Genomic DNA, 15,008 nt, shown 5'->3' with positions numbered 1-15,008 from the left:
AGTACATGGAAGTTGCATCTTCAGCCCCAACACAATAGCTGCTTTAAAGAAAGGAACACATGGCAACTCTGACGCCTATTTATTGAGATGCTCAATATTAAGACACCATAGTCTCCTAAAGAGGGAATTTATCCCGCACCCCATTTCTTGGTTTGCCCTTCCAATTTCTCCCTAAAAACTGTACAGCAAACCCTCTTGAGCAGGCATCCCCAAACTGCGGCCCTCCAGATGTTTTGGGACTACAACTCCCATGATCCCTAGCTAACAGGACCAGTGGTCGGGGAAGATGGGAATTGTAGTCCAAAACATCTGGAGGGCCGAAGTTTGGGGGTGCCTGCTCTTGAGAGCTACCAAAAACTGAAAACCAGGAGCACTGCTGGGCTCACTTAAAGTGCGGCCTGTGTCCTGCCCCCACCCCAAAACCACTTAATGGACGACTTGACTTGCCCACAAAGACCCCCCCCAGCAAGCAAGCAGGAGGCACTTCTGACCAACAGCTTGTGGCTATGGTGATACTAGTCCACGGAGGAGCACTAGATGATGGTCAACATCTGAAATCAGCCACAATTTTTTTTGGGGGGGGGGGATGAAGAGAAGCCGCACACACTTGGGCAGCAGTTATGCTCATGTGCTCTGTGCCCACATTGTAAGAAATACACAGTCTGTTTACACACAGTCCTTTAATACTGTGTTTAGTACAAGGGTTTCTTAATCTATTCCAGGATTATAATATAGAAGTACTGCTAGAGTAAAATTTCACTTAACACAAAGTGTCTACCCATCACACGGTGTTGCTGTCACCTGAAGTGAGACACAGACAATCTCTTGCCACCATTTATTTTTGAATGTATTCAGGGAGGATACATGCTGCATTCTTCACCACAGATACAAAGACACTGTATCTGCTGATTTTTGTATTGCTCTTCCTACAACACAGACTCTTACCATTTGCCTGTTAGATTTCAATATCTGACGACAGCACAGCGTGAAAAAGGGGGGGGGGGAGAGAAAACTAAAAGATCAAATTGAAGTACAGTATTGCAGAGTAAGGCTATGAATTAGAAAGAGGGGGGGGGAGAGATAGATAGGAGAGAGAGGCAGAGATATTCACAGAAAAACATTCTCTCTTAACTTCAACCGTGCCAAAATTCTTGGTTAAAGCCACTGTGTTCCATTCTATCGTAGATTTAAGGTTGGTTAAAAGGATCTCATGGAGAGGGGCAAGAAACTCTGCCTGCAGTGCAACTATGATCCATAACAAATCAGCATTTAGCCACAGCTGATGCATGGCCAAGCTCCTCCTTATCACTTGGCAGGGTGAAGCCAAGCTGTACCCTGGAGTGATTTTCATTGTGGTAGACGTGGACCATCAAAACCCTCAGTCCCACTTTCAATGTGGACAAGCTAGGAATGGCCTAGGAAGCAATCGAAAAAGGAGCGCCTAGAGGCTCGAACTGACTACTGAATTAGTTCAGCTATGGTACCAAGGTTGCTGGCAACTGCCAGCAATAGGTGATTTTGCTGCAATGACATGGATATCACAGAACCAAGTTGCTGAATTCTGTTCTGGGACACCAACACTAATTGCCACTCCCCGATCCTATGCATGCACGGACAAGGAGGAAAGCAGGCACAATCCTCCATCACTGCTAAATGGAAGGAATGTTGTGACTAAGTTATAAACCCAGAAGTCCTTGTTCTGATGGCACTTCCCCCATAAACTTGCCAGGTAGCCTTAATGCAATTCCCAACCTCTCAACCCGCCTACATCCAATCTGCAATACAGGAAAGAGTAATGCAATCAGCCTGTAAGGATTAGAGAGAATATAGGTAAAGGTAAAGGAACCCCTGACCGTTAGATCCAGTCGTTACCGACTCTGGGGTTGCGGTGCTCATCTCGCTCTATTGGCCGAGGGAGCCGGCGTACAGCTTCCAGGTCATGTGGCCAGCATGACTAAGCCGCTTCTGGCAAACCAGAGCAGCACACGGAAACACCGTTTACCTTCCCGCCGGAGTGGTACCTATTTATCTACTTGCACTTTGACGTGCTTTTGAACTGCTAGGTTGGCAGGAGCAGGGACCGAGCAACGGGAACTCACCCGCGTCCCTTAGAGAGAATATATGTCAGTCCAATTAACACAGTTAAGTACTCTATGAAAGCATTTTGAGTTATTCGCCACCATATCAAGGCACTGAGTGCATTGACATGGTGCTCCTCAAGTTGGGAAGCCAACAGCATTTTTAACATTTCCAAACAACTGGAAATGGAGTAACCACCACATGATAAACACAAAGACCATTATGCTCTGCTATAAACTGGGTAGCCCAAGAACAAGATCTCTGTGTTATCCACATGGAGGTACCCTCACATTATTCTTGTTTAGAAGACCACCATATGCTTTTGCACACTTGTAACAATGGTTGATTTAGCCCTGGCTAATTGAGAAGTCAAAGCCTACTTCCTCTCTACAGAAAATCATCTTTAAATAGCTCAAGACACCTACGATATAAATATCCCTGTTTAGGGAGGCTTTTAATGTTTAATAGATCACTGTGTTTTATTTTTCTGTTGGAAGCCGCCCAGAGTGGCTGGGGAAACCCAGCCAGATGGGCGGGGTATAAATAATAAAGTATTATTATTATATGCCTGACAGTGGTTTTGGAGTCGACGGAACACTAACTTCCCAGAAATGTTACAGGTCATACCAAACATGTTGGTTGCGATTTCTCCTTCATAAGTGTGCACTCTACCTTACCTGGCCATTTCCCAGCAATGAAGTGTCTTCTCCCATCAGAATATATGAGCCAAAGAAGAAAACAAAAGCATGAACGAATCCCAGGAAGGTCCAGTAAAGGAAAGGCTTAAAGCCCAAGTGGGCATTTTTACTGATGTCTCTGTAAAGGGAAAAGGATACAAGGCCTTTACTGCTACTTTCCAATTAACAGAAAGCCCATTTTAATTCTGTGTGCACTTGAGATACAATCACCATTGCATCATAGAGCACCTGCTCTGGTAAAACCATAAAAACGTTCTCTAGCCACCTGAGATGCAATAGGATAAACATCTGATAGCGCGGCTGCAAAATCAAATGATGTACTGACCTTGTGGCCTACAGGAACATTCCCCAATGAGCCAGTTTCCCCCCATTTGTCAAAATACAATTGGCTTGATTGGTGAATTTATGGCAGCCAGGACTTAAACAGATAAATTGACCTTTTAACAGATCAAGTAGTATATTTCAAGCTTTGAAACCAGAGGGCTTCACAGGTTTTTAGCTTTTGCAGCTCTGTGGTGATGTGGTACAGCCCAGTCTCTCAAATTAATCTCTTGGAATTCTCTAGCAAAATTCTTAAATTAACAAAAACCCTAGGATTCAAATGTTATGGGTAGCATCTCCTTAGTTTTCAGAGCGGAATGGAAACATCTGTGACTGACCTCCCTCAACAAATGAAGGCAGCCAGCTATCCATCCTGACATTTGATTTTGAAGTTTTACTCCATACCATCATACCAGATTTGAATAATGAAAAGTACCATGGCAGGTTCAATAGTTTTCCAAGCAAAGAAAACTATTTTGCGTGTTCCGAGTGTCGTTCTGTCAGGTAGATGAGAAGATGTTCTCTCATACTATCAGAGAAGGGAGAGGAGAGGACAGCTTTCTGGTGTTCCCTGCACCGACACAAACTTTCCTGAATGTTATTAAAAACTGACCTTGTGAGCATGTGGTTGCCTTATAGCGGGGGTGGGGAACCTGTGGCTCGTCCAGATGTTGCTGAACTACAACTCCCATCATCTCTCATGTTTGGGATCATGCTCTGGCACAGGGCCGGTGCTAGGGTTTTTGGTGCAGTAGGCGAGATCACCTTCTGCCCCACCCCCCCGGCCTAGATGGCGGTTTTGCAAGAGGTGGGTGGTGGGGGGACCAGGCAGCGGCGAGAAAAGGCTTTCTCGCACTCGCCCCTCTCCCGCCTCCTCTGCAGCTGACAGCAAGGACAGGACCCAGGGTTTGGAGAGGAGCAGCGCAGCGCTTCTCCGAACCCCGGGTGACAAGCTGCAGGCTGCGGAGCTGGAGGCGCACAGCTGAGCCTGCCGCATCCACTGCAGAGCCCCCCGTGCTGTGCCTCTGCCCGGCCACGTGCGCCCTTGCGGGGCTTTCTCTGGCAAGAGGGCAAGGCTGCGCTTGGAGGACCCCCGGCCCGTCATCACCACCGTGGTGACTGGGGAGGGAGGGGCCACCGCCGCCCCCTCGGCTCGCCTCCTCTCGCCGTAAGCCCAGGGGAGGGCGAAGGCGCCGGTGCCTGGGCCGTGGGGTGCGCCTCTTCCTGGGCGTGCCTTGTGCAAAGGGAGCGTTGTGCCACACGCGGGGTTCGCCCCATCGGGGAGCGGGCTCAAGGCGCTCGGCCGGTTGGGCGCACCGTCGCTGCTGCGCTGGGCGCGCTCAGGTTTCCCCACCTGCTCCGTCGTGCGGTGCGGCCCTGCACCCCCTGCAGGGCATTGCAGGGAAGCGCCTCTGCAGCAAGCAGCAGGAGGAGGGAAAGCGGCGAGCGGAGGGCAGGCTGGCAGCGCCCCCCCCCTGACAGCGCTCTAGGCAGTTGCGTAGCTCACCTCTATGGACGCTCCGGCCCTGCTCAGGCGGATGGGAGTTGCAGTTCAGCTACATCTGGAGGGCCAGGGATTCCCTAGCTTTAGAGTTGCAGTCTGACCCTTGGACCCATTTAGCCTAGTATTGCCTCCCCTTCTTTGCAACAGAGTCTCAACCCAGTCCTGCCATCATAAACGGGAGATGGCTAGACTGAGCAAGGAATCTTCTATGTGCAAACTATATATTTGCTTTGACGACTGACCATGGCCCATCCACTTATTCAGTGTTCACAAGAAGAATATCTGCCAGTTACATGGAAACAAGCAGGCTGGGGTCATCTAGTGCTGGCGCTTTTAACAGCTTCTGGTTGCCACTGTTTTTCTACCACTTGAGGTGGGGGGGAAGGGAAGTTCCCCATTACTCATGTTTTAAGCACAGCCCTCCCCCCAAGAGAGCATGCTTACCGATACAGCGTTGGCTTGCTGTGCAATACATGGGGATGCACGTGCTGTTCAAAAAGACTGTACATGAGGACTGGCAGTGAGGTGAAACAAATGTTGTACAAAGTCAGGTACACACTGTCATACAGAGTCTGAAAAGCAGGAAAGGTGGGGAATTAGTGGTTCTGAAATGCAATAACAGGAGACGGGACTTAAGAGTCAAAAGTGCTCAGTTGCGAGCAATTCAAACGCCAGGTTTTATTCCCATAAAACCAACAGGCATCCAATTCTATAACGTCAAAGGTACACCACAAAACCAATATGCCCCCATTCCCTCACTGCAGCTTGCTTACAGTGATGCTTCAAACCACAAGAACTAGTGAATGCTATGAGTTCATCATGCTCGAAATGTGTTTTTAGCTTCCTAGCACAAGTCTACCTCTTTTGAAGTTTCTCGTAGACCTTAACGCCTCAGAGAAAGGTTGGCACCCAACCAACTGGTACAAAGGTGGGTATCACTTCACTTTGTGTAACTCTCATTCTGTAGGGCAAAGTATTTAAATGATCCTTGAGTCTATTTTCACATTGAAAATAAAAATCTTCCCCAAAGACACAGAAGTGTTCTTGTTTATTTCTATGACTTTACAAATTATAACTTTAAAGGTAGAAAGACAAAAAAGGGAGGGGGTAGAGAAGAGAAGTGATACCAAGATGGTAAAGGTAAAGGTAAAGGGGCCCCTGACCATCAGGTCCAGTCGTGTCCGACTCTGGGGTTGCGGCGCTCATCTCGCTCTATAGGCCGAGGGAGCCAGCGTTTGTCCGCAGACAGCTTCCGGGTCATGTGGCCAGCATGACAAAGCTGCTTCTGGCGAACCAGAGCAGCACACGGAAATGCCGTTTACCTTCCCGCTGTAGCGGTACCTATTTATCTACTTGCACTTTGATGTGCTTTCGAACTGCTAGGTGGGCAGGAGCAGGGACCGAGCAACGGGAGCTCACCCTATTGCAGGGATTCCAATCGCCGACCTTCTGATCAGCAAGCCCTAGGCTCAGTGGTTTAACCCACAGTGCCACCTGGGTCCCTTAAAGGTAAAGGACCCCTGACAGTTAAGTCCAGTCACGAATGACTCTGGGGTTGCGGTGCTCATCTCGGTTTACTGGCTGAGGGAGCTGACGTTTGTCCGCAGACAGTTTTCCCAGGTCATATCGGCCAGCACGACCAAGACGCTTCTGGCGAAACCAGAGCAGCACACGGAAACGCCATTTACCTTCCCGCCAGAGCGGTACCTATTTATCTACTTGCACATTGACGTGCTTTCGAACTGCTAGGTTGGCAGGAGCTGGGACCGAGCAACAGGAGCTCACCCTGTCGCAGACCAAGATGTTACTTAAGGGTTATTTGGCTGTAGGAACAGCCATTCTGTTTTAGCTATCGTATAATATAAAATATTCTATTTTTCTTTCTCTCACTTCTCTATATCCACCCATAAATGCATTGGGGGTGGGGTAAGGAACTGGAAGAAACATTCAAAAGAATACTTACTTGTTGTGAAAACAAGCAAAAGAATTGATATAAAAACTGTGGTGTAATAAAGCACACATTCTGGAAAACAAGAAGTGAAGCAGAACCAGTTAAGCGACATGAAGCAAGTACGGCATATCATGGATATGGAAACGGGTCTGTCTAGGTTTATACAGACCACTGGCCGTAATATTTAATTAGCAATCCTAGGGGGAACAGAGCAAATACCAATCTTACACAGATTTTTAATCCTGGACACTATCAAATTCAGGATCAGGGTAATAAGATATAGCTAGCTAGGACACATTGGCTGGACTAAAAAGGAAAGTGCTAATGTGGGTATTATTCATGATACACTAAAATGTTCTCTTGTGTCTCAGATACCATTGTTTCCATTACCAAATAAAGAATCTCAGGTCCTAAGTCTACACTAGCCTGAAGAGGGAGCCGACTGAAGTTAAATCCTTCGAAGACAGAGGTCCTCTGGCTAGGTCGGGGCGACATGGGGTTGGGGGGCCAACTCCCATCTTTTGCAGGGGCTCAATTGGTACCAGCGCCTTCTGTCAAGAGTTTGGGTGTAACCTTTGACGCCTCCCTTTCCATGGAGGCGCAGGTTGCATCCACAGCAAAGGTGGCATTTTTCCATCTCCGCCGCATCAAGCAGTTGGTCCCTTACCTCTCTCGCCCCCATCTGGCCACAGTGATCCATGCGACGATCACCTCCAGGCTTGACTAATGTAACTCGCTCTACGCAGGGTTGCCCTTAAAGCTGACCCAGAAACTCCAGCGGGTGCAGAATGCCGCGGCGAGGCTCCTTACAGGGTCCCGGCCGCGGGATCACATTCATCCAGTGCTTTACCAGCTGCACTGGCTCCCGGTGGAGTACAGGATCAGGTTTAAGGTGCTGGTTTTGACCTTTAAAGCCCTATGCGACTTGGGACCCTCGTACCTACGGGACCGCCTCTCCTGGTATGCCCCGCGGAGGACCTTAAGGTCCACAAATAATAATATTCTGGAGATCCCGAGTCATAAGATGGCTAGATTGGCCTCTACTAGAGCCAGGGCCTTTTCAGTACTGGCCCCAACCTGGTGGAATGCTCTTTCCCAGGAGACCAGGGCCCTGCGGGATTTGTCATCTTTCCGCAGGGCCTGCAAGACAGAGCTGTTCCGCCTGGCCTTTGGGTTAGACTCAGCCTGACCCCTGTGTTTTTCTCCCTCATGGCTTGGATTTATGGCCTACTTGAAATGAGGCTGCACTTTAAATTTTAATACTGTATTTTAATCTGTATTTTAATTAATTGTTTTTTATGTTTTATTGTGGTTCTGTTGGTGTCAGCCACTTATGGCCTACTTGAAATGAGGCTGCACTTTAAATTTTAATACTGTATTTTAATCTGTATTTTAATTAATTGTTTTTATGTTTTATTGTGGTTCTGTTGGTGTCAGCCGCCCTGAGCCCGGTTTTTGACTGGGGAGGGCGGGGTATAAATAAAAATTTATTTATTTTTTATTATTATTAACAGCTCTGACAATTATGGTTTACAAATAGAGAGCATGCGGACCCTGCCCCCCCCCCCCGGGGGATCCTTCTTTCCTTGTCTATTGACAATGGTTTTTCCGTTATGTGTTCATCACATGGAAGCTAGGTAAAGTATGCTCACATCTTGTGCACAATGAACTTGCACCATTTCAACCTTGTGTGGTTGAAAGTTGGCCGGCTCAAATCCTAAAAATTAATTGCACACAAGGCAGAGAGCTTAAAAGCTCCTTTTGAGCTGGGTTTTCCTGGCGTGGAAAGAGCTGTTAAGCTCTCATACTTACTTCCTGGGCTCCGGGATGCTCTTGTGAGATTTCACAGGAACTTGGATGGCCCTGTGAGATCTGGCTAGAGCATCCCGGAGCTTGGAAAACAAGCTGGAGAGCTTAAAAGCCCTCTGCCTTGCTTGGAAGGTAAGGTTCACCATATGGGGGCGGTCCAAGTACATACGCATTTTTGCGCATTTGTGCCACCCCTGGAATGTAATCCCCAACCCATGACACAATACTACTGTACTGAAATTACCTGGCTTGCAAACCATGCCGTTTAAATGACAACCATTTTCAGCTTGAATCCCAAGTTAAGGGAAGGGAAGTTACCATACTCTTCTCTCATCTGCAAACCCCAAAAGGCTTATCTGGAAGACCAGAGGGCCTTCTTGAACAATGCAGGATGGAGCAGAAGAAGAAGAAGAAGAAGCAGGAAAATTTCCTTCTCTAACATAAGAAAGTTCCAGACTGAGTCAGGTAAAGGTATCTCAGCTCTGCCAATAAATGTTAAGAATTCAAAGCACCACGCTGAAGACAACTGCATATTAGAGCTTTGCGTGATGTATGTGGCAATGCAGAGTCCTTAAAAGACCAGCAGTGGATAACTTCTGAAGTTATGTGTTTGGTTAACAGAGGTCCTGTCCAGGTGTTTCTGAATGTTCTTCCACCTGGTGCAGTTAACCTTAAGGAAGTATCATCCTTATATCATTCCCTAGAAAAATGTTTCTAGCAACGGGAAGATGCAGTCATGATCTGCAGGAACTTACCTTGTAAAAAAAATACTGTACAAGGGTTGCTATTCTAATATAATAAAGGTGGCCGTGGACCAAAAGTAATTTGGAAAGAAATTTAAATCTTGCAATTGCATAGTCACTGTTCCTTACAGCTTGTCTTCCTTCTTTACCCATAATACCTGTAATATGAGGAGAACAAAAGAAAAATTAAGGTGACTATCACCTGCCCCCGAGGCATGCAAAAATCAAAGGCAGTAGCCTAAAACACAATAAAACTAACACAAACACCTGGAAAAAATGACTAGAAGAGAGCTGACTCCTGCACGTGTAAGGCTGTGTTGTTCGTTGTTGTTGTTGTTATCTAGTCTGGGGCTTTTAATAACAACAACAAGCCCATTAATGCTCAGTTCCTTGAAGCAAGAATGAACTCAATTTATGTAGCACAGGTTTCTAAAAAAATCACTTGCCCATTGGTTTGGATTAGAAATAAAAAGGCCACATGTAATTAGCATCACTGTGTGAAAGCAAGTAGGTCAATAAAACTGAGGGCTTCTAATTTTTGCAAGAAAATACTGGCATTGTATTTTCTCTGTGCAAAAGATCTTCTAGAACAGATTCTGCCCAACTTTATCAGCGTCTTACTGATGCTGTAGTGCTACAGAAAAGGGCTGGTGCTCAGCAGCTCCTGCTGGTATTTTGAATTGTTGCGAGTGTGTATCAAATTGTGCTAATTTATCAATGGTATTTTTTTGTTGCTTTATTTGTATGCTGCTGCATTTTTTATATTATTATAGTGATTGTGATGTTTGCTAATTGTCAATGCCATTGCCATTATTGTGAGCTGCTTTGAGCGCAATACAAATGTTAAATCAATGGAGTGGAAAGCAAGCCAAGCGTCTACAAAGGACACACAAACTGAAGTCCCACGTATGCTCCCTCACTTTCTTTACATAGGTATTTCCCCAATTTTCTTTTTGGCGCCAGGAGCCTGAAGGTCAATGGAAGGGCTGCTTCTGCAGACTGGCATTTTCACCGTCTGCTAGCCTTTTCTATTACTTCCCTCTGGATGAGAGAACCTGGACTGGACCATATATTCCCAGGGGTCAGAATACACTGCCTCCCCCCCCCCGCCCCCAGTATATCCTCCAAATCAGCCTTCCTCAACTGGGTGTCCTCTGGATGTTTTGCGCTACAACTCCCATCAGCCCAAGCCAGGCACCAGGCTGAGGAAGGCTGCTCTAAACTATATTATACATTTGCTTTAAAAATTGTAAGCCTCTTTAGAAGAGAAGCTTGGCTAAAAAGGGAGCTATAAATACATTTTTATATGTCATCCATGTGCAGACAGCGCCTCTTGTTTATCCCCCAGGTCTTTCGAGCACAGAGGAGATACGTATCATAACTCCACTTACTGAATGCAAGGAGACTCTGAAAACTCCAAAACAAAAAAACCTAGATAGAACTGCACAACGAGAAGGCTCTTACCTATCCCAACATGCGCTTCCTGTATCATGCTCACATCATTAGCTCCATCTCCTATAGCTAACGTGATAGGCTTCTCTGGAGAGGTTTTCAACAGCCGCACAACCTGTACAAAAAAACATGGGTTTTAAAAAATGGAACCCCAAGTAGCCTTTTGGGGTTTTTTTTTTGAGCTGCTCAAATAACAAAATGCCATTAGCAAAGTCAGTAGGCAGGACAGTAATTAAGAATCCACCAAAAGTTGCATACATTCTTTAAAAATATACATTTTAAGCTCCTTGGGGTAAGGACCTACCACCTCTGTTCTCCGGTCACAGATTTAGGGAGTAATGTATTATTGGAAGTCTAATTTTTGATGCCTAGAGTAAGAATATGGCCTGTCATGTTTTTGTATGTTTCACACTTGATCTATAACCATTCAAGTGTGGGAGACTGCACCAGTATAGAGTACTTGAATGGGAGATAGGAAGGGAGTGGCTAGGCTGCTGTTTGGCTCTCATCCAGTCCATTAGCAAGGCATTAAATAAAGGCATTGAATAAATAACAGAGGATGCTACAAGTGTTGAGGGCGCCTCCACAGCAGATTGCGGCTGCCAGATGACCCTGCAACAGTCCCACCTTTTAAAACCTGAGCAAATTACCTTTGCTTTCTGCAGAGGCGCCATGCGACAGCACAGGACGGCAGAGCAATTTCTGCAGACTTCCATGAAGAGCTTCTCGTGCTGCCTGAGTGCAAGGGAGAGGCTGGTCCCGTCCACCACCAGCCCATGCTGGATTACATGGTCCTCCTCTATTCTAACAAGGGAAGGAGGAAATGTTACTGCTTGCAATCCACCCCACCGCCCCTGTTTTGTGAAGACCAAATCCTCAAAAGAACCTGAAGGACAAGATTCCCTCTCCCTTCCCAAAGCAACAGGCTTGTTAGCATCAGGTGAAAAGTCATGCAGCAAAAATGGGAGATGCAGAGCGACTGGTTTATTTATGTATGTATCGAGAGAGTTCTGCATTAAGAGCTGTTAACATTATCCACCCAGACACAGCACAGCATTTTACCTTCTGGCTAGCTGCCTCAGCTGCTCTGCACATGTACTGTCTGATTTGTGTTGCACAAGTTCCAGGATGTTCATGGTTCTGTGGAAGTGTCCGCAAGATAAACTGACACTGACAGCGGTTTCATGCTTGTCGCCAGTGAGCACCCACACTTTAATACCTGCCAGTCGGAGGGCTTCTATGGTTTCTTGGACTTTGTCTTGGAGTCTGAAATTTAAACAAGTCATTCTCGTCAACATTGTACAACTGAATTGTTTATGATTATGATGTGTCTCACTGTGCTTGATTTAGTCTGGTTTCGCTAAACAAGGCCTGTTCTCAAATCACCAGAAGAGTTATTCTAGAAATGCTCTGGCTTCTGAGATTATCCTATCCGCAGTCTGCACACTCTCAAGCACACCTTTTCCAACCACAAATGTTTAAAAACCCTCCACAAATTCTCATTACGCTGAATTCCAGTTTCAATACCAAGTTCAGTGGTTTGTTTCAGGCTCCTGTAGAGCTTAAAATTTGTATTATATATGTATATTATGTATGTAATACCTGCACTAGCTTCAAGAGGCACCCATTATCTTAGGCTTCTACACCAAGCCTTTACACACCTCATTTAAACATTTGTATTTAGTAGCATACTTCACCAAATTCACTGAAGTGGTCAGAGGACTATCCCAAGGAGGACTATTGCCAGGCATTTTTCTAGTGTCAGGCTGGCTGGCACAAGGTACAGTTGTATCTCCGGTTGAGGACGGGATCCGTTCCGGAGCTCTGGTCAGATCCCGAGGTTTCCGCAACCGAAGGGACCGCGGCGAAACCCGGAAAAATACTTCCGGGTTTGCTGCATACATATCCCAAAGGATACATAACCGGAGGTGAATGTAAGTAGAGGTACCAGAGCCACACAATTACAATTTCCCAGCCACTGAACACCTAAGGTTTTGATGCCGAGAGCATTGATTGCAGCCTGATACATAGAAACTGCATGCTGCCTATTCACTTCCCATGATGATATGGAGTTCAGAGCAAAGCTACTGCACTTGCAACTACAGGTACAATGGCCCTAACTGTACATGGAAAGCTATGTGCATCACAGGCTCTGGCTACATGCACATAGCTTACCATGGCACAATATGTGATTGAGGGGTGGGATATATGCTCAGAACTCCCCCACAGGAAGGGAACCAATCCCCAATTTGCATGGAACGGATTAATTTGCAAGCTGCCCTGCAGTGGGCAAAAGTCCCACATCTGAATAATTAGCTCAGGTAGTACATACTTGTCTTCTACTCCTGTAGCTCCAAGTAGTTCCAGGTCATTTTCTATAAAGTTATACACCTCTGACAACCGCTCTTCCCGCTGTTGTAAAGCGGTTTTTGCCTCGAAAAGGCGTTTTTCGACTTCCTGATACTCCTTAGCGGTGAATTTTCTGTAAGCTACACACAGAGTTCTTAATCCTTTCTGTGAAAAGCAAAAAGGGTTACTTCAGCATTAGACAGGCCCAGCTGACATCCATCAGATTTTTAAATGATTTTACAAACTGGGTGGTGACCCATTCTGTACTTTACTCTCTTTCATGTACTTTGCTTTGGTTTTGTTCGTCACTGTGATGTTAAATGAGATCTTGTACACGGCATATACAGTGGTACCTCGACATCCGAATGACTCGAATTCCGAAGGTTTCGACTTCCAAAGTCGACAAACCCGGAAGTCTTTTCGCCGCGCGTGCAATCCGCGCATGCAAAGCACAAAATCGCGCTTTGCGCATGCGCAAAAACGGGCGCTTCGGCAACCGAAGACTTCGACTTACAAAGAGCACCACGGAACGGATCGTCTTCGCAAGTCGAGGTACCACTGTATTTTATATGTGTTTGTGGTACAGAAATAAATAAATCATTGACATCCAGAAGCCTGTTGTTGCTGCCCCCTATCTTGCAATAAACAAAATGAAGAGAAAGGGTAGGAAGAGTACCTGAAGGAAAAAAGCAATGCAAAAACCAATTCCACAATACAACTGGTTGACCATAATCTGCGGGTGCTCTGGACAAGGCTGCTTTCATTCTATTATTATTCAGATTAAAAAATGGGGTAGCCCCCATGTCACTGCTGTGGCCTCTCGCAAGGGAGTGGCACTTTTTCAAAGCGTTCACATCATGGGAATGACAGTGGCCACAGAAGCCTATCAGCAGGGAGTAGCTGACACAAATTCAACTTTTACACAACCCTGCCTGGGTGTCTGAGCTCATAAGCCCCTGAAGGAGACAGCAAAGGGCGGGGGAATCCCCCATGTACGAATCAGCTCTTGGTCCCACATTGAACAGTCATCAACCTTCTGTATCCATAAGTCATTTGTGTCAACCATAGCACTAACTGGTTCTCAAGTTTAGCAGAAGTTTTACGTAGATCTACTAGCAAATTTTAAAGAAAAGCAAAAAAAAACCCCAAACAAAACTAAAACCACATGTACATACCAAAGCAAATTCATCCACATGAATTCTGGTTTTTTCTATCTCTCCCCTTGTACTGCGAGGAAGAATAACGGATTCTGCACCTTTGGTGAATAAAAGCTTCTCACCTTCAAAGGAACAGATTTAACTCAAGTGAAAATCATGCTTACAGTTCATAGTAACCTGTTGAGCATCCAGAAGGAAACTGATGCAGGAATTTTTGGTTAGGAAGCAATAAATATGCATGATGTTTCTTACCTGATGGGCTTTCTACAATTACGCTCATTCTTCTGCGATTTGCATCGAACTCCAAAATATGTAGTAATTTGTACCTTCAAAAGGGAAATATCATGTTCACAGTATGTATTAAAAAAACTGAAGGCAAAAATATTAATATTACTTGTTAAACCTAACAAAGAGTCTTGTAGCACCTTAAAGACTTAACAAATCTATTACGGCACAAGCTTTTATGGACCGTACCATAATAAGTTTGTTAGTTACTTAAGGTACGCAAGACTCTTGCTGTTTGCTGCCCAAAACTAAGGCAGCTACTCCTCTAGAAATTATTGAATCTAAAGAACCACAAGAGCGACAGAAAACTACACGCCCGCTGCTGCACTGCTGAGGCTGGAGAAAAGCAGCAGCATTCTCCCAGCTCAGAGACTGGGTGGATGCAGGAACAGGGAGCAGCTTTTAACCCTCAAACATGAATGAGGTACTGAGACTCAAGGGGCACCTAAGACTCAAGGGGCAGGTGGAGAGAAAGCGAATATGTGTACAGAAACAAGCATGTTTCTAGCTATCATCCTTCTACCAAAGCTCTTCCATTTATCCAGTCTACGTTCCTTGTGTTTTCAGAATTCCTTTCCTTCGGAGAAACACAATTTAGGACCACACACTTCTCCTCATTGTATATTAGAATATACACTTTGAAAAAACAGAATACTCGCT

The 15,008-nt window shown here is 45.8% G+C and overlaps 1 protein-coding gene across 7 annotated transcripts in view; it reads right to left on the bottom strand.

Moving 5' to 3' along the window:
- The window catches only part of ATP11B (ATPase phospholipid transporting 11B (putative)), an 83,869-nt gene that overhangs the window by 25,564 nt on the left and 43,297 nt on the right, over positions 1 to 15,008 (bottom strand). For all 7 annotated transcript variants that reach the window (XR_015949916.1, XM_035134137.3, XM_035134138.3 and 4 more), the window contains exons 16-25: positions 14,316 to 14,389; positions 14,082 to 14,185; positions 12,890 to 13,071; positions 11,620 to 11,823; positions 11,208 to 11,361; positions 10,570 to 10,672; positions 9,118 to 9,263; positions 6,566 to 6,625; positions 5,047 to 5,174; positions 2,757 to 2,895 (exon numbers count right to left, since the gene is read on the bottom strand). Coding sequence is in view for 6 of the 7 variants with exons in the window: in XM_035134137.3 (XP_034990028.1) it covers positions 2,757 to 2,895; positions 5,047 to 5,174; positions 6,566 to 6,625; positions 9,118 to 9,263; positions 10,570 to 10,672; positions 11,208 to 11,361; positions 11,620 to 11,823; positions 12,890 to 13,071; positions 14,082 to 14,185; positions 14,316 to 14,389 (1,294 nt within the window). In the remaining variant the exon portion in view is untranslated. The remainder of the gene's footprint in view (positions 1 to 2,756; positions 2,896 to 5,046; positions 5,175 to 6,565; positions 6,626 to 9,117; positions 9,264 to 10,569; positions 10,673 to 11,207; positions 11,362 to 11,619; positions 11,824 to 12,889; positions 13,072 to 14,081; positions 14,186 to 14,315; positions 14,390 to 15,008) is intronic.

The sequence above is a fragment of the Zootoca vivipara genome, chromosome 5, assembly GCF_965207765.1.
Source record: "Zootoca vivipara chromosome 5, rZooViv2.hap1.1, whole genome shotgun sequence".
Taxonomy (NCBI): Eukaryota; Metazoa; Chordata; class Lepidosauria; order Squamata; family Lacertidae; genus Zootoca; species Zootoca vivipara.
This window is presented reverse-complemented; position numbering and strand designations above follow the sequence as displayed.